Below are 20237 nucleotides of genomic sequence, written 5' to 3' on the forward strand. Positions count from 1 at the left end.
CACCGAAACCAGATTTATAAGTAGGTACTCGTACGAACAATCACAAACTTCGCAAAAACATTTTTGTATGAAAAAATTAATTGACTTCGACATCCATAAGATAAGTTTATCCAATGTAAACTAGCCCCCTTCGTGGTGGGTTAGTGTGAGGTGAGAATATCAAAAATCCGTCTTTCACTTTTATCTATAAGGAAAAAAAACTCTCTTTTCCTTCATACATTTGAAGGACGAGGAAACAAATAGCCACTTCTCGGTAAAATGGTGAAACCTCAAGCTGTCATGGATGAGAACACAAAATGGTCTGAGGCAACCGACTTCATGTGAATACAAAACAGAGAATTTTTATTATCCTGTCTAGCCCACAAGCACTCCAACTTGATGGGACGTACACGAAATAGCTTTGCTGTCTTCTATTTTCCATTTATTTTCACTAGTTGAAATGAAACAAATGCTAATATCACCCAATGCTCCTCAAACTTAGATTCTTCACACTTCAGAATAAGTTGGTTTTCACAGCAGCGAACTCCAAGCACCTATGTTGACATGTTGTTCAAGGACGTCCCTCATGTTCATGGTACACCAATACTTCCCAAAATTTTCTTAGTCCTTTACAAAAAGAAAAATTGCCTCAAATACTGCCTAGCAAGTAAATTTCTAATTCACATTCTGGATGCCATGAGAAAACATATGGACAGAAAATAGCCTAGGTACCATTCTGGAATTTGTACATAACATCAAACTCACAATTCAATGCGTGTGAGTGATGATTTAAATGGTCCAAATAGAAGATCAAAATCAACGATTTTGTTTGCCCCCTTTTTCCTTCTTTTTATCATCAAGCTTTTCACTCAGTCATTCCTGGAGATTTTATAGCAGTATACACGCCAAGCACCCAACTCTTATCATTCCGTACGATGCCATTAACAAGCAGTTGAGAGTTTCAGAAAAGAAGCACCAAATTTAGTTATTTTGGCCAGAACAACGGAGAGATGTTGGCGAGGCACAGGGGTTTTGAAAAGCAAATTAGATACTGCAAGAAGACGAGAACTATAAAAATTTTAGCCATCTGAAAGCTGTACCAGCCCACTTTAACTCTTATCACTCTGTACGATGCCATTAACAAGCAGTTGAGAGTTTCAGAAAAAGAAGCACCAAATTTAGTTATTTCGGCCAGAATAATGGAGAGAGGTTGGCGGGGCACAGGGGTTTTGAAAAGCAAATTAGATACTGCAAGAAGATGAGAACTATAAAAATTTTAGCCATCTGAAAGCTGTACTCAGCCTACTTTAGGTCTTGAAGATCAATGCGCCATCAGTCTCACAATTAATTATAGCTTTAAGCAATTTAAATACACTCAAATGGAACTATTATCAATTTGCACACAAATCATCCAAGTCCCGTATACTTGTCGAAGTATTTAGAGATATGCTTTCTTCAAAGAAAAAGAACTTACAGTGCGCTGCCCTGAAACAATTCTGGACACTTGACTTAATTTGAGATGCTTCTCCTCTTTCCCTGAGAACCAGATTAATACAGATTCATCCTGTAAGCAGTAACACCACCAGTTACTAATACTAGACTTCCTGAACAGAAATCTCCAGTTTCAATAGTGCGAAATTGAGGGAGATGCTACTTGACAATAGAACAAACCTACATTAGAAGATGATTCAGTATGAAGATAGCCGAAACATATATACAGGGACACTACCAGTTCTTAATCCTGATAGACTTCTTGCAGAGAAATCTCCAGTTTCAGTTTTGTGAAATCAAAGGAGGGAGATGCTACTTGACAAAACACAACAAATACTGCCAGATGATTGAGTAGGATGATAGTCAAAACAAATACACAGAATTGTTAGGCTAAAAGTGACTGTGGAAGTACATAAATTGTTATACTAAAAGTGACTGTGGAAGTGCACAATGCAATGGATGATGCATCTAAGCATCCAATTTTTAAACAAGCTTACAAGCATACAAAGAGAACAGTATATAAGATACATATACAGTAAACTGACAATGGAAGTACAAAACGTGATGATTATGCATCACACATCCAATTTTCTAACAAGCCGGTTGTTTACAAGCAAGCATATGCAGAGATATGTGAGAAGACAAAATATAAGAATACATATACCTTAAGTCGCAATGGAAGTACAAACTATGATGATGATTTATCTAGCATCCAATTTTCTAACAAGCTGGTTGTTTGCCATGAACAAATATATTGGTTTCATGCCATTTTGTTAAGGCAGTTATCAACAGTCCAATTGTACAATTAGGCACAAAATAAATTCAAAAAAAGTTGGACTAAAGAACAGAAGGCTCAGGCAAGACTTGTTAGCATTTTTTTTTTTTTAAATTTCCTGGGTCAGAATATGCTTGTCAAAATAGAGAAACACAGTGTAGGATGCATACAAAAACAGTACGGAAGTTGGTTATATGCAATCACTAACCAGCATGAAGATTAGTTCCTATCTTAGGCAAATGAAAGGTAACAATAATAACAATGGTCAACCACTATAAGACTGGTTTCTACTATCATACAGATCAACTAGTGAACTTAGTAGCAACATGAGGTTAGTGTTAGACACATCACATGGGGGGGGGGGGGGGGGGGGGGGGGGGGGGGGGTTAGCAATCGTGAACATTGTCCTGGGTTGTTATCATGGCTCAGATGGTTTTGTAAAGTCACAGACATTAACAGATAAAATGCTGCTCGCGGCTGATTAACGTACAATACAAGCTACTGAATATTTCACATGTCGCCTCATGTTTATGATGACAATAGTACTGCGCCTATTACAGTGATATTTCAACATAGATTTGAAAGATTAACAAAATTTGAACTATATATGTATGTAACAAGTCTTTCAGACTCTAGAGATGAGCAGACATAAGTAACTATACGAACTCCAGACTCAAGGACTTCATAATTTTAAAGTTGAAAAGACTCCATGTCCTCATAACCTGAAAATGGCAACAGTAATGCGCAAGCAGCAGCATCAAACTTAAGTTTTATACATAATCTTGTTGTAGGCAGTGGTGGTAGCATCAATAATGGTTACAAGAACAAAAAGCAACATAGATATCCATAAACATTGGAGAAAAAAAACTTACATTAGCAAGGCGGAATGGACAAAACTTTGGTTTTCCTCTTCTTCCGTACTTGAGCAAATAGGCACCTTTCTTAAGAGCATTAATAGCCTGTTGTAAAGATCATCCAAAAATCTAGATTAACCACAATCACCATATTTGCCATGAAGACCGCAATCACCATATTTTCCAATAGTAGGGTAATGCTCGAAATAGCTCCAAAACGTCCAAATATTCACAGTATTGGGACAAATGATGTTAGAAGTAAGAGGAATCTCAAAAATTATTCTAGAACCCACATGGTTAGTTAGTCAGGTGGAATAAACGTGCAGAGGGCATTGAAATCAGACTTTCACATTTCCCTACGGGTTATGGTATAATAAAACCCAGTTGGAAGTCCCTATTTGGCACTTATCTCCCTTTTTGATGCATGAGGAGTCACAAACTTAATGCATCCATCATGGGTAGCTGTAGCAGACTTGCACAAACAAACAACTAAAATAAAATAATAAAAAACTAGGTACCTGTGGCAGAGATATGTTGCTAAAGAAGCCATATGCATCTCTCTTTCATACTCAGCACAAACCTAGATTAGCGTCCTAAACATTACAAACGTACCTTTAAGTAAAAAATAGACCAGCTTTTAAGCATATATCCGAACATCGAATACTCTTCGTTTTATGTTCAACAAGCACCAGACATAACCCTACAACAATTTTCTAGTACAAAATAGTAAAAGTACAGTAAACACACTGAGAGTAAAATACACTTGGGACATTTTTCTATTGTAATTTGTCTCAAATAAGAAGGATAAAATATGTTAATCCAACCAAAAGTCAGGCGAACGTACACAACCCAATACCCATAGACGAATGCAATATCCTTTTTTAGAAGGTTAAATATTTACAAAATTGTTATATTTAGCATTCACATCCATGTGCCCATAAAACTACATGCAAATGAAAATCGTGGAGACCCTGCCTTACAAATCGTAATTGTGGAATAGTGTGTTCCGGTTTTGTTGCCGTACTTCTATAAGTTAACTGTGCTGATACTTTGATACTTCAGTATAAATGTTTTAGATGACAATTGTCCAAGTTTAATGCTACCCTACACTGTACAATGGACTTTCTAATATATTCTCTACAACAACTGCAAAACAGTTTGTTTTTTTTTTGATGATCAACTGCAAAAGATTTCCTAATTATGTTATTCTCAACCGCTATATTACGACTATAAAGAATCATTCAAGCATTTTTTAATGCTACATACATCATATAATACTACAGTTGCTGAATAATACGCATTCCTGAGAATAACTGCAAATCAGTTTTTTTTCCCGCACTTCAAAACACTTTGGAATTGCATTATTCTCGAGAACTACATCACCACAATCTTAAATCATTTAAGTATTTTGGTGATTATCTTGCCATCATATGTGAAATGGTTCTGAATTGACATCTCAAGCAGGTGAAGATAGGCTAAGTTGTTAATAAAAAGAAGGCACAGAGACCATAAAAAAAGACATCAATAGGCAAATTTAAAGTCAAGCCAATAAGAAATTACCAATAACACCATCGAGGACAAAACTAAGATGTCTTCATTATGGGAAATGAAAACTTGTCTCTACATGACGTGGTCCTTTAAGTGCATAAGGACATGAGAAGAGCAGAATAAAGTAAGTTGAACTCGGCAAGATACATGATGGTGTATAAATAGAAATAACTCCAAGTGGTGCAATGAATTGATTGGCTAATTGATACTAATGTAGAACAGTAGAAGCCAAAGGCCAAATATGGTGTTAACTGTTAAGGCATTTTGGATTTCGGAAGACTAGTGCTTTCAACTTATTTGTATTGATATTACCACAGTCACCACTATAGAGGTAGAAACTAGCACCAAGGCAAGTGCTATCCATCCCAGGGTCTCATGGGTTGGGCACCAGGATTACCTCTCCAATAAAAAGGGAGATAATGTTGGCTACCTCCTCTATTCAAGAAGCTCGACTGATGCGTCTATGGTATGATTACCCGAACATGTTTATTGGCCCCAAATATCCACGTGCAACACATGTCGGACACGCTCCAGACAAGCCCAAACACAAGCCCGCTTTTCTAATTAGTAATTACACAAATATTTAATCAGACACATTGGAGACGCACTAGGATGCATAAGGAGATCAGAAAGCAACTTTAGAAAAACTTGAGATATGTCAAAACTACAATGAATGCTTAGCTCGCGAAGACTAAAACAGTGACCTTATATCCTTAATTCCTTATACTGTCCATATCATTTGTGCCCTTACCCTAATTTTGGAGAAATAATGTTCTTGGTTTCTACATGAACTAGTACTATATAATGACAACTCTTGTCTTCCAACATTCAACAAGTGTCCAATTTATAACTATCCTAACTTTCAGAATAACGTGTATGTGTCTGTGTCCATGTCCGTGCTTCTTGTTCTCTCTCTCTCTCTCTCTCTCTCTCTCTCTCTCTCTCTCACACACACACACACACACACACACACACAGAGGCTGTGTACCAAATACCAATACTGCAGAGTGTATCTTTACCAGTACAGATACGAAAGCTTTTGAATAACGAAATCAACTCGAGCATTTTAACGAATAATAAATTCTAAGCCCCCTGAAAAAACGTACCTGCTCAATGTCCCTCTCGCCTTGGCCGCCCGTCCTGTTAGCATCCGAGGTCATCTTATCCCTCCGCACACGAAAAAACCTCAATTAACCTCCCAAAACCCCCATCACCACAACCAAAAACACTTCCTCCATCCATCAATTCATTCACACACCTCACAATCACAACTTAAACCTCACAAAAAAAAATCCCAAATTCGTCACGATCTTCGCTCCTACAGTCAAAACAACGGCACTGCAACAATTAACTGTACTGTACCCCGGAAACTAATAAAATGCTTCGCGATCACCGCGCCAAGTGCAGTGATAAAGAACGGTGAGGAAATGTACCTGTGGTTTAGGTCTTTTTTAGGAGAGAGAGAGAGAGAGAGAGAGAGAGAGAGAGAGAGAGAGAGAGAGAGAAGGAGAATCGATCGAAAAAGAGACGAAACTTTACTGATGATTTGGCGGCGGAGTGAGCTGTGGGAATCGGAGGTGAGATCAGCAGGAAAAGGTGGAGTGGAATGTAAGGAAACAACGGTCGATCTGGTAATCAGTTGCGGCAGAAGTGCAGCAGAGGAGAGAGAGAGAGAGAGAGAGAGAGTTTTATCAGAGGATTTAACTGGATGATGGGAGAGAGAGAGAGAGAGAGAGAGAGAGAGGAGAGAGAAGGGGGTTGGACGACTGAAAAAGTGAAAAAGAAATGCGTATGGGTCTTGTGAGATGGGAAAAGATTAGGCCGAATAAAATAGGAATTGAACGGGGAAAAAAAGAAAAAAAGAAAAAGAAAAAAAGAGGGCGGTAAACAGTTTCCTTTTACTGATAAAAAAAAAACAGTTTCCTTTTAGGTGTTTTCAGAGAAAACAATTGGAGTACTATTTAAAAAAAGAAAAAGAAAAAAAGAGACCAACTCTTCTATTTTTAGGCGCATTACCGCGTTCTTAAAAAATAAATACTTATTTGTAATTTTTAAGTTTAAAATAATGAATTTACTGAAATATTTTTTTGTGCAATATAGATCTTGTTTTATAGATCTCGATGATCTCTTTTGAACGGCACAAAAAAATCAAAAAATTTATTTTAGTAAATAAATTATTTTTAAATTTAAAAATTACAAACAAGTATTTATTTTTTAAGAACCTTAGCGGAAGTATTTATATTTTGAATTAAAAGTGATGTATTATGTGAGAATGACTTGTCTCGTGAAGCGTAAAATAAAAAGTACTTACAAAAATAAGAAACTTAGCAGAACGGGATATATTTTGTCCATCCACTCAAAAATTTGTATAATTGTTATCTATTTTTGTGTGGAGTTACACTGAATTACCTAGTGAGTATAAAAGTGTCATTAATTTGTGAATCTTGATTTATTTTTTTTGGTCTTTGATGGCAAGAATCAGGTTATTTGATTTTTTTTATTTTATCTTTTACTGGAAAAAATTAGCTTATTTGATTTTTTTATTTATCTTTGCCGGCAAAAATTAGGGCTTGATTAAATTATTCAATTCGTGATCCAAAATTTAAGGCTAAGATTTTGAACTAATACAAGTATTATTCAATTAAGCATTTAATAATATTGGGTGAAGCTAATTTTTTTTTTTGTAGTAGTTAATTCAAATCCCTGTAACATTAACGACTCTGATTATTGATGTGATACGCAATTTATACTCTATACAAGTGGATAATAGTGGCTTATTTTATAAGCGGGTGAACAAAATGCTCTTATTATTTATAGATCCGTAATATGGATCGTTTTGTTGGATTTCGAGTTGGTGCTGTGCAGTGAGATGCACAACACCGTACTGCACACTTTTGAGCCGTCGGATGCACAATTTGACGACTCGAAGATGCACACCTTGTTACGCACACCACTACACAACACTATTCCCAATTGCGTTTTGTTTGGCTGTCACGAGCTCATCCTGTGTTTACTATAGTCTCAGACTCCTGAGTCATGGGGAGAATACATCTTCTAGAATTTGCATAGTGAGTTCACGTTGTGCCTAAACAGTATTTTCGGTATTTTAGTCCAAAAATACACACTATTCAAAGACGACTATTCCCTAACTTTCTTGCCTAAATGATATTTTTTTATATTTTAGTGAAAACAAGTGGTATTTTGACGTCTATCTGTAGACAAAACATATAGCATGAAGAATAATAAAAGCGATAAATAATTTTGTATTTTAATATTGCATTGCATAGCTAATTTTTAATTACTACAAACATGATTTTTATCATGTAACTAAAAGTTAGTCATGATGAATCCACATCGTGACGTTGAGTCACATTCTTAGTGAGTGAACGTGAATTTGGTGAAAGTGTTGAGCGCAAGGAGCGCAAAGAGCGCATAATAATAGCCATTAAAAATATATTGGAACTATTAATTGTAGCAAATGGACTGTCACGATCATGCCTGTCTCCTCCGGTTCAAAACATGTCCGGTTCAAAACATGGATTGGAAATTATCCGGATCCAAATGCTTTGTACCAAATACAATGACTACCTGGAAAAAATGGTTTTGACTTTTGCAAAAAGACAGCTTGCCCACGAGGCAACAACGAAGCAACGCTATTGGGGAGGGATAAAACCGTAGTTTAACCATGGTCCATGGACATAATTTATGTAATCCAAGCTAATTTAGGGATTGTTCGTCCGTATTCAAATTTTTTTTGCATTTATTATTATTTTTCAATGTTTTGGAAATTATTGCTTCATCATGACGAGAAAAATTTAAAAAGTAAAAAATTACGATCGAAATCCAATTTTTTTCAATAAAGACAAAAAAAATTGAGTTTCGGTAATAATGTTTTACTTTTTAGATTCCTTTTATCATGACAAAACAATAATCCTTAAAAAATTAACGCAAAAACTAACAAATGCAAAAAAAAATTGAATAAAGACAAAAAATAATCCAGGATGAATTATTTAGCCGAATAAGACCTTTTAAAAGCAGCTTTATGATAATGGAACCAATCAGCAAAAAGCATTAATGCCGCAAAGATCAATGCACCATTTGCAGTACAATAGAGTTGTAATTCATTAGTTATTCCAAGTGCATGGCAAATCTGAAAAAATCCAGAAGTTATTCGTATTCCTCGGAAACCTCCGCCCACATCATCATTTAATATTTCTTGGTCCATGAGGCCACGATTGTGGATTCTCATTTTCGATATCTACTCCTTTTTCTTTTTCTTTTTTCAAATAGAATTAGTGAAAGAAAACTGAATAACACATAGGAAAATGTTTCTTCCAAAATGAAGGAATTTTAATTTTTCTTTAAGATTTCTTGGCAAGAGAACACATAGGAAAATAATTTCATTTTTCTTTAATTCATCTCACTTCACTTTTTCTGAGAATCCATTTTCGACACAATATTCCTGACAACTAAACGAAGCCGTAAGCACTCAACTGATGTTTTATTTTTCGAACAACATAAATTTCCCTTGTTTAGAAAACATAACTTTTTAGCGAGATACAAATAATTGTTGATGTAGAACAAATCGCCGTAGATTTATTAAAATATTTGACAAACACCAACAAGGAAGAATCATTGATGGGATCTTTTGTTATGGCAACGTTGCTTAGGATATTTTCTTTAATAGAAAGTTTTGATACTCTTTAAATTTTCTTTTCCGTAATGCCACTTATTTTGGCATGATTTTATTAACTTTTTTTTGTTTAGGCAAAGATTTTATTACCTTTTAGTGTTGATTTAGATCTTATGGTTTCTCTGCCTATAATTCTCCTTGGGAATAAATTCAATAACAAAATGAATTCAGAGTTTTCAATGTGTTCCTTGTACGCGAGGTGTTTATCATTTTCTTGTGGATTCAAAAGCCCGTCTGGTATAACGATATTTAACCCAGTCGTTTATCATAACGATATCTAATTGTTCTCCCGCCACAACACCGCGTCAATTACACTAATGTTTTGTTTCGTATGTTGGACACAAATGTCGTCCGACAAAGAATTTGAAACCGACCCCATAGGTTTAAAAAAATAAATAAATGGTCTTAAAATAGAGACAAGTGAATAAAACGACACCTTGGCTCCTCGTAGTCGTAGCATAGAGGTCAAATTTTGTGTATTTTATTAGTTAGTTTTTGTTTTGTTGGCAACATCATAGTGATGCACTAGCCCAACAATGACCTGTTTTTTTTAATAGGAGAGATTCTGAGCCGAAAGATATAGAATATGCAATCTCTTCATTTATACTTCTTCCGTTCTTAATTGAGAGTTCATTATTCTATTTCATTTTGGATTGTTCCAAAATGACGGTTCTTTTCCAAAAATGAAAGGAGAAATTTGGTAATTTTCCAAAAGTGTATAAAGTGTTGCAGAGTATAAATTAGGTAGAATATATGGGTAATGGTGGAAATAATAGGCATTAAATTTAAATGTATGTGCAATCATTAAATGTCCCCTTAAATAGTTAGAATTCTCAAAAGGGACTCTAAATTAGGAACGTAAGGAGTATTTAACATGTTGTGGGACTGGAGAACTAATGCATGTTTAATTCGGATTGTGGAGTATTTAACATGTTGTGGGACTGGAGAATAAATGCATGTTTAATTCAGATTGTATAAATTTTAACCATACACCAGATATATATAAGTCCTTTTGATTTATATATATAGTTGATCTTATCCAATACTTAACCCCAAGGGTTGGTCTAGTGGTCAAGGCGTGATACTTAGGAATTGCTCCCTCCTAAGTTGTTCAAAAAGGAGGATTGGGTTTCCGGAGTCTTAGTGCATACAACTTATCTTTACTTGCCAAGAAGCGGGTGGAGGCTCATGGTTGCTCCTAGATGTTTTATGGCCCGTGTCCTTAAAGCTAAGTATTTCATAGATTGTTCCTTCATGGAAGCGAAATTGGGGAACAATCCTTCGTGGGTGTGGCGGAGCATTATGGAAGGGCGGAGGGTGTTGGAGAAGGGAGTCATGAGATGGGCAATTGGGAATGGAAATTCGGTTCATATTGATATGCTGATCCTTGGGTCCCTATCTCCGCGGAATTTTAAGCCTAGACGAGTGGTAGTGGATGACGGGTTGCTCACTGTAAATCAACTCATTGATCCGCCGGTGATGAAGACTTGGAAGGAAGAAGTGGTTACACGTAGTACATTTGACGAGTCCCATGCTAAAGGTATTTTGGATATTCCTTTGTCATGGACAGATGAGTGTGATAATTTGTTGGTATGGCATTTTTCTCGATCTGGGAAGTATACGGTTAACTCTGGTTATATGGTGGCGGCTGATCTTGAAAGCCAAAGAGCGGTGCTGGACGGGGGATGGGAGTGGGAGTTCGAGCAATGCAGAGACAGATGAAAAGAGGTGGAGGCAGCAACTTTGGAAGCTCCTCATTCCAAAGAAGATTCTCCACTTCCTTTGGCAAGGCAGTGGGGTGTTAGCGAAAATTTCAAATGGCAAATCAGGTAGGGGACATGGCAGATGGAGTTGGGGTCACTAGAGATGGGGATGCGGCTAAGAGCTCCTGAGAAATGGCAGTTTCCACAATCAGGTTATGTGAAGATCAACGTTATATCGTCGAAGGGAGGTTAGAGTTCGAAGTGATGGAGGGTTTTTTGTTGCGGCTGCTATGGGGGTTTCAGCGGGCTGTTCTAGTCCTGCCGTAGCAGAAGCGATAGCTTTGCGAAGAGGGGTTCAGATGGGGCTTCAGTTGGGTCTGGCTTTAGTGGTGGTTGAGAGTGAATTCTCAAACTCTAATCAATATGCTTATTAATGGCCTAATTGAAGTCAGCCAAGAGGTGCGTGTCGTGCTGAATGATGTAAAGATCTTTGGGGAGGGGATTTGCAAGCTGTATTTTTTCTTTCTCTGGGCGCTCTGCTAATAATGTAGCGCATGTATTGGCTAGTAGAGGTTTAGTTGGGGAGAGGTGTAGTCTATCAACTCAATCTCCTCCTGTGTGGATTCTTGATCCCTTACCGATGGATGGGAGCTCCGCTTGATGATTTTGATGCGTAATAATATCCTCTGTTATCGATTTTGGCAAAAAAAAAAAAAGGGTCTCAGAAAAGTGTTGTCAACTCCTTAATTTGGTACCAGTTCATACATAACTTTGTTGTGAATTTAATTGGCTTTCCATAGAGAGATGATGGAATTGGATCCCCAAAATTAGTCAATGTGCGCGTAAGCTGGTTCAGACAACTAAGTTATTAGAAAGTCTTATCTAAACACTTGCATCTGCTCAAACAAATGATCTCCTCTTGAAAAGAACGTTATACTTTTTTATGAGCTCTTACAAGTAATCCCTCCGTCCCCATTTAACAGTCTTTTTTTAGGAGTTCGGATCACTTTTCAATTGCTTATATCTTGTAATGTAAAATGTTATATGTGATTTCGAAAAGATTATCTAATAGAATCAATTGAGCTCTCTCAAAAAAGATCCATATTACATATAAAATCTATTACCGATTTAAAAATATAATTTTTTTTATTCCACTATCATAGAACGAGGAATCGTTAAATGGGAACAGAGGGAGTATTTATATGGGACCGGTAGAATTGTAAGTCGTGTGAGTACTTTTTACGTTAAAATAAGTCCAAAACCCTTAACAGAGAAACATTTGTCCCAGAAATTGCATTAGGATCATGTGCCAAATGAATGAGGAAGTTGACACTTTAAAACATCTCTTTTTATTTAAGTGGTGGTCCATAATGCATGTGTTCTTGACAAAGAAAAATCAAACCCTCTTTCCAACCCTATTGATAATGACCATCACCACTATTGATGCTTTTCTAAAAGTTAGAATAAACCCACAACACCGAATGCTGGTCCCCTTGTTTTAACAGTATATTTAGTACTCCTGTGAAATAGTACCTCTGTGAAAAAGAGAGATACTTATTCACGGAATCGCGGTTCTTTACGGAAGCGCTCAATTTTGACTGTCCAAAAGTATTTCGGATGGTCTGGATTAAAAACAATCTATTACCGCTAATAGATAATCTATTCACGGTAATAAATTGTTTTCAATCTGTACCATCCAATACGCTTTTGGATGACCGAGATTGAACTCTGTAAACTTTCTTTATGGAAAGCTCGACGATAAAGAAGTTTTTCTCATGCGAAAAGAGAGAATGATCCAACTTTTACATTTCCTCTAGTGGGTTGCTGTCTATTAGATCAAGAGAACCAGCCCAACCCATTATTAGCTCACAAAATGCCTCAAAATTCTCATGACATCTATCTCAAAGTACAGACTCTATTCGGAAAGGAAAGAAGAAGTAGAAAGGAAAGGAAAATTAAGAATCTTCCAGTCTTACCTGTTCGGTACTACTAGTATAGTAGAGATGGCAACAGTACGGTTTGGTTCGACTGTTTGTAAAACCAAGACCCAAACCGGATTTTATACCTAAAACCGAGGTTTTTTTTTTATAATTTAAATCATAACATAAACCGTCGGTTACCAATTCGGTTCGTTTTTTTACCGAAACTGGTGGTCAACATTTTTAATCACTTGAACTTAATCAACCAGAAGAAAGAGACAAGGAAAAAAAAAGAAAAAAACAACGCAAATTGTAAATGAAATTAACACAAAGTGCATCAATCTTTTCCAAGCACAGACAAAATTACAGTTCACAACAAAGTCAATATAAAATTCCTCTTCCAAACATAAAGACAAGGACAGAATGAATACATAGAGTTCAGACACTAAAATAACATAAAAATTAAAATGCCAACAAATTAATACGTCATAGACTAGTGAATCCATCTTCCAAAGTTTCTATTCCAACTTTCATTCTCAGACTTCATATAAAACCAAAAATGAACCGGCTGATTTTTTCAAATTATTAACCAAAACCACAACCGCAATTAAAAAATCAGTATAAACTGTCCTGATTGGTTTCAATTTGGTTAACCATCATTTCGGGTGAGATTGTCATCCCTATAGTTTAGAGAGTTATCCTTGTTGGTTCAAGGTTCTTTTTCATTTACTTGTAAAGTTAACCGAAAGAAAATACTCAGCTTTCTTCTCAATTTCTCTCTTACATATTTTCTCTTCCTTTCTGGAAGTGCCAAACAAAGCCTAACCAAAGGAGACGGAATGTATTGTAGGACAACTTCTTTATCTCATTCCAATATCTTATAGGACATTGTAAATAGGGCTGCAAACGAACCGAGCCGCTCGTGATCGGCTCGCAGCTTGGCTCGTTAGTGGCTCGTTCAAGCTCGGCTCGGAAGTTAAACGAACGAGCTCGAGTCGATTTTTTCAGCTCGTTTTGTAAATGAGCCGAGCTCGAGCAAGGATAAGCTCAGCTCGAGTTGGCTCGCGAGCCGGGGTATATATACTTAAGTTTAAGATTTTTATTGTTATTTCATAATTTGTTCTTTCCGTTTTCACTTTCCAGTCAATCAAGGGAGGGGAGAACACACGCACACTAATACACTCCCGCTCCACAGGAAAATAAAAGATATATATCTTCACATTCAAAATATTTTTGGTTATATTAGGCCTATGTGATGATATATCTACATTTTTCGTTGGTCCGTTGAGGCTCGTGAACAAGCTCGAGCTCAAGTCAAGCCAAGACCTGCTCGGCTCGAGCTCGACTCGTTAAGTTTTCACTGAGCTCGAGCTCGAGCTCGAGTTCGTTAAAAATTTAATAAACAAGCTTGAATACTGTAAAGCTCGGCTCTGCTCGGCTTGTTTGCTGCCCTAATTGTAAACTCCTACGTGTTTTTTCATGTGACAAGGTATATGCTATTATGTGTTGATATCCCATACTTACGTACAGAGAGAGAGAGAGACAGGGCGCGTAACAGAGAGGCCGTATCTAATGTAAAAAAAACATCCAAAGTAAAAAATATACATGTAAACACTTGCCACGTGGGGCAAGGGAAGAGGAAGCCAAAACTCAACCAAGTAGTCGAAAATCTTTACTGAAACATCTCTACAGCTACGTACAAAGTTTCAAACCACCCAGTCGAAATGCTAAACAAGATGTTCTAACCGGTGCAACAACCAAGGATTGTCACCGGGTCATCATTCTCTCCCTTGGAGATTGTGTTCAGATAAGGTCTTTTAGTTTTTCTATATCTGCTGTTGATTGGTCAATCCGGTGAAGAACTCGCTTCTGCAGTTTCATCCTCACACTAGAACTAGTGGCTTCTCGGCTGCAGACCTAACAAACATACTGTATTATATCAGCTAACGCATAATGATGAAATGACAAATAGGCTAGAGAAAGATCGGTACATTTCCGTAACACAGAAATGGTCACAAAACCACTACAACAATAAAGGACCAGCCATGGGACACAGTAACTGCAAAGGGTCTAGGAGGTTTTTACAGTTTGTTCTACGATTTGCACCATGAATCAATGATCAAAGAACGGTCTACTGAGAATGTTGGTTCTGAATAACAAATGGGCTTAGTTTTGTATAAGTAATGAAGGGAACAAATATCCGCACAGACTGCAGTTAAATTACGGTCAGAATAATACCTACTTTGTTTACTGATTTTGCCAGATTCATGTCTCTTCTATTGATGCTTTCCAGGCATACTGTTGCTTCAGAAACTCGTCATGGTCTCTCTTGGCAACCTTCGTCTATTAACAGCGGAAGGCTCAGGTCAGGGCCAGGGGTCAAGTACTGGTAAGTAGAGAAAGAGAGCTGAAAGAACATAAACATTATTCGAACTGTTCTCTTCGGGTAACTGAAAAGCTCGTATCAGCAGATTCAGATTTACAAGCCAAAGGCTCTGCTTGTCCTGCACCAACTTTTCGGGAGATGGCTAGACGCATAATCCATATTCCTCCCTTCAACAATTTTTTTTTTGATAAGTAATTAATTATATTAGAGATAAGGCATTAAGGGAATGCCACCCCTATACAAAAGAAGGCCACGGAACAAAAATGCTCTATACATTGCTACCGGAATGGAAAAACTCAAACTAATCTAAAAATTGGTCAAGGGATGGAAAACAATCTCCCTTGTCCCAATTGTGCAAGCTATTCACCAAGAAAGATTTTATCCTAGATAGAGGTTTTTCCACCCATCAAAAACTTTCAAATTTCTCTCGCACAAACTTTCGAATTTCTCTCGCACAATAAGACCCACGTCAAACAAAACCGGATCATGGCCCACAAACTCTTCCTTCTCCTACCCAAACTAACACCTCCCAAGCTATAAGAAGTTCCATGACATTTCTCGACACAATCCATTGAATCCCAAACCAAGAAAGCACCAAAGTCCAAAGCTCCCACGCCACCGGACAATGAATGAGCAGATGATCAGCCGTCTCCACATCCCGTTTACACATACAACACCAATTGACAATGATTTTTCGCCTTCTAATCAAATTGTCAATCATAAGAATTTTGCCTTGGGCCGCACACCACACAAAAAAACTCACCTTCAATGGCGCCTTAATTTTCCAAATCGCACGCCACGGAAAAGAACAATCACCACCCCCACTAAGCGCCTGATTTAGATAAAACCCAGCGCAGCTCATCACCCCCTTCTCCTATCCCTTGGATACTATATCCAGTAGATAGCAAGACCATCAAATCCTCCTCCTCCCAATCGTGCACATCTCTACGAAGACGAATATCTCATACTATCGCTCCCTCATATAGGTGAAAACAAGCAGAAACGGGTACATCCCTGTCACGAGCCAACGAATAGATACTCGGAAAAGCATCCCGATAGCTCACATCTCCGCACCACACATGCTCCTAGAACCTCACCCTTCTCTCTTCTCCAACCGCCAAATGAATATTCTTTGCAAAAACATCCCACCCATTCATGATGCCTTTCTAGAGCCCCACCCCATAAGGCAAGCTAGTATTAAGAGAGGACCAATCTCCCCATCCACATCCATACTTGGCTACCACAACCTTTCTCCACCATCTTTCACTTTCACATGCAAATCTCCATAGCCACTTACCCAATAGAGCTTGATTAAACAACTTCAATCTCCTCACTCCCAAACCGCCCCTTCTGATAGGAGTACAAACTGTATCCCAACAATCCTATTTATCCCTCATCTTACGCAGCCTTGTACCATGATAAACTGAATTTTCCCCCCTAGAAAAATCATTCGTAGCTAATGAGGAGTCCTGGCCAGGAATAGGATTATCATTGTTTGGTAAAAACAGATAGGAATTAGACTGGCGGCCAAAAGAATTTCCATGATGATCAGACCCATGCATACTTTCGAAGCTAGTCCTATCCAAACCTGAGTCATGCATGCTCATCTTGGAACTGTATACTTTAAAACCCTTGAGGGCATTGGAAAAGAATAATATATCAAAGAATCAAATCCGAATGGCACAACCAAAAAAGAGAGAATAATCATTATGGCTGAGTGAACAGTTAACACCCCTATCCTCATCACACAGCCACCTTTCAGTATAACCAATTCAGAAACAAAATGTGCAGATAGATAACTTTGAAGGTGTTAGTTTAATGTGTTGACATATATTTTCATGTTGCGATGGGAGATCGAGTCACGGAATTACTCACTACGAAAAATGAGACCAGGGATCAGTTTTGTGACCCCAAGTCACAACACCTGCCATTAGTTTGAACCCTGAGACCAATCTTTTTTATCCGAACCCCTCACCTGGTAAAGCCTGCTGAGTTAATCATTCATTTAAATTCAAAATGATCGGATATTGGTAAATAAATGATTAAAACCACGAAAAAAATTAACACTAGCATGATTCTGAAAAAAACCAAGAGACAAATGCAGTTCAATCCTCCGACGATCAATGTCCAAGTAAATGAATTATCAGTTGGAAGAACTCAAGTACTCAACAAAACGAATGATTCCTACTCTTCGGAAATTTTTCTCAAAAACTCCTTATCGTTTTTTCTCCAATGAGAAATTCCTCGAAAGTGGGAAATATTTTCTGAAATACGCCAGTTCAGGAAAACATATAAGCATGTACAAGAAGGAAATGAATTGAAACTATTTCAAAATAAGGACCACTAGTATTGCTTTGTGAAGTCCAATGAAGTTATACACGTTACCTGGGTAAAATCCACAGATTGCCTAAATGCTACTAAAGGCAGCCCTAACATACGATGTAACCACTGGAATTTCCAAAAGCCTATGTACCCCATATTGGAAAGTTACAGATACCATAAAAGCCATTGAAAAGTTATAAACAATTGAAGTTTATAAATTAGCTTCCACAGTAAGTCAGTAACGACCACAGTTCCAGAGCTTCACCTTATTAGCATCAGATTGGCACTGTAATCTACAAATTACTGCACGATAACACGTGGGACGCTCTTCATGTATTTTCGCAGGCTCTCTGTAATGCCACCAAGGCCCACAGCTGTAAAGAAGTTGATGGCAAATCTGGCACTCTTGGGATTATCTTTAGGGAATATCGACTCAAAAGTGTCCTGCATTGTGGGATCATAAAGACGTTCATTTAACAAGCGAATCCCAAGGTGCTCTGACAATTCCTGAAAGAGGATCTTAAGGAAAATACGGGAAGATGAGGTAGTGTCCTCTTCAGTCAACCGTAAATAAGCTAAAACGTGCCAAGGAAGAGCATCTGTGCCAAGTAAATGGGCGAAAAACTTGGCCACGTTACGCAGCTCATTAATCTCAAGGCGATGAATATTACTATACTGTTTCACAAAGCACTTCTCAAAATTGTCCTGGTGGATCTTGTTGATCATGCAGAACCGCTGCCCCAGAAGGCCATAATACTGCAAATAGGTTCTCTCTTGACTGCAGCATTCCAAAAGCATGATGCAGAGTTCCATCTCTTGATCCGGCTCGAGTTTAATTTCCAATAGTTTGCGGCCAGCTTCCTCAAAATCAACACTAGACATAATTGTTAGATAAATTGTTCTCCGGAGGTTAACCAGATTTGTCTCTGTCTCATCGTCCTCTTCATCAGATTCTTCATCATCCTTATCTTCTGAGCCTGCATCTGAATCTGCTACATCTCCAGACTCATCACCAAGTATGGTCTTTTTCACTTCCTCGTATCGTTTCTCCTCCTTTACAAATTGCGGAACCTGTTTGAAAACATCTAAACCATTATCGGGGTCCAATTCCTCCTCCTGAAGAGATATTTCATGAGTTACCTGATCATCTTGCTCAATAAGGTCCAACTCTTTACGAACAGCTGGGTACCCCTGGAATTTGGCTTTTCTTCTTGCAAATAAACCTTCAATAAAAAACTGAACTCTTCTACCTATCTCTCCTTCGTGAAGTATCCCACGAAAACGCTCAAACACACCATCCAACCCTCGGGAGCAAAGGTCTCCAAGAATCGAGCCACATTCGGTCACGAACCCCACTGCCACCTCCACACTGTCATCAGTAGGTCTCTCCAACAAAAGCGCGAGCAGCTCCAAAGCCACAAGCTCATGGACCACCCGCTGGTTCACAAGATGCGCTACGAATTTAACAGCCGCTAATAACTGAACCTTGTCATTGCGTTTATAACCTCGCTTGAGCAGCAAAATTATCCTCCTCGACAAGAGATCACCCACTTGCGGAAACTTGGTATTAACCTCGGCAACCAATGCAGCAAACACGTCTGTGAATCCGGGGGAGGCCATCTGGGACTTGATGCACGATCGACAAACAGACCTCTGCCGCGAATCAAATTCTCCGCGACGAGTTCGGGGATTATGTTCTTGATGTTGGTTGCGTTCACCTTATTGACCAACCCGTTAATGCTCTTTCTAAGGGCATCCCATGTCAACCGTTGGTAATGAAGGCTGGTCTCGTCGGCCTCCGCATCGTTCGACATTAGGGCTGAGTTGTAAGGGGGAATGTAAACCTGTCCTCCTTGGAACGATACAGTATCCTGCGTTTCGTCGTATACCATTATTGGTGATATTACAAAAGTTTACATCAAAATTTAAATTTTACAATGGACAAATTAACAAGCTGAGTCGCAGAAATTTCGCTCTCTTTTAAGGAGATTCAAGCCCTCTACTGTAATAAACCGGTACGGTAGAAAAATTTCTGTCTTATCCCTTCCAAGATATAACAGCCCGATAATTTATCGTATAGTTCGAATCTACTCTGCACAAATAGGAGAACCCAAAACTACACAAATAAAACACCTTCATATTAAAAACTCACCGACTAGTTTTTTAGAGAACAAAGATGGAAGGGACAAGTAGGACAACCCAAAACTCTACAAATAAAACACTCTTACACTTTGTCCAAAACTCTCACGTACATATTAAAAACTCACCGACTAGTTTTTTAGAGAACAAAGATGGAAGTTTTTTAAAGAACAAAGATGGAAGGAAGAATTGAGTATGGAATGGAAAAGTCTTAGTATTACTGTATGCTTACAAAATCATTTATGCAAGCTATATATAGGAAAGAACGAATCCATATCATATCTTTTTATTAATGACTAAATCTTATAAGATAGATATGAATCCAAGCACTATATCTTTTCCAATAATGACTAAATCTATTTAGGATATGGATTGATTTGCTAGATATGGACAGATATGCACTAGATTTGATCTAAATTTACTTAGAT

At 37.7% G+C, this 20237-nt stretch overlaps 1 protein-coding gene and 1 pseudogene across 7 annotated transcripts in view; both read right to left on the minus strand.

Annotated features, from left to right (window-relative positions):
• Window positions 1-6449, minus strand: part of LOC131336423 (PH, RCC1 and FYVE domains-containing protein 1) — a 14070-nt gene extending 7621 nt beyond the window's left edge. Inside the window, exons 1-4 of one of the 7 annotated variants that reach the window (XM_058372302.1) lie at window positions 6081-6449; window positions 5754-5965; window positions 3118-3204; window positions 1454-1543 (exon numbers count right to left, since the gene is read on the minus strand). In XM_058372302.1, coding sequence (XP_058228285.1) covers window positions 1454-1543; window positions 3118-3204; window positions 5754-5807 — 231 coding nt within the window. In that variant the 5' untranslated portion in view covers window positions 5808-5965; window positions 6081-6449. Of the gene's footprint in view, window positions 1-1453; window positions 1651-3117; window positions 3205-3617; window positions 3693-5753 lie in introns of all 7 variants that reach the window. The other 6 variants (XM_058372371.1, XM_058372512.1, XM_058372439.1 and 3 more) reach the window with 6 other exon arrangements.
• Window positions 6450-14612: 8163 nt separating this feature from the next.
• LOC131298478 (uncharacterized) lies at window positions 14613-19533 on the minus strand (annotated as a pseudogene).
• Window positions 19534-20237: the final 704 nt, after the last annotated feature.

The sequence above is a fragment of the Rhododendron vialii genome, chromosome 1a (genome assembly GCF_030253575.1).
Source record: "Rhododendron vialii isolate Sample 1 chromosome 1a, ASM3025357v1".
NCBI classification, from domain to species: Eukaryota; Viridiplantae; Streptophyta; class Magnoliopsida; order Ericales; family Ericaceae; genus Rhododendron; species Rhododendron vialii.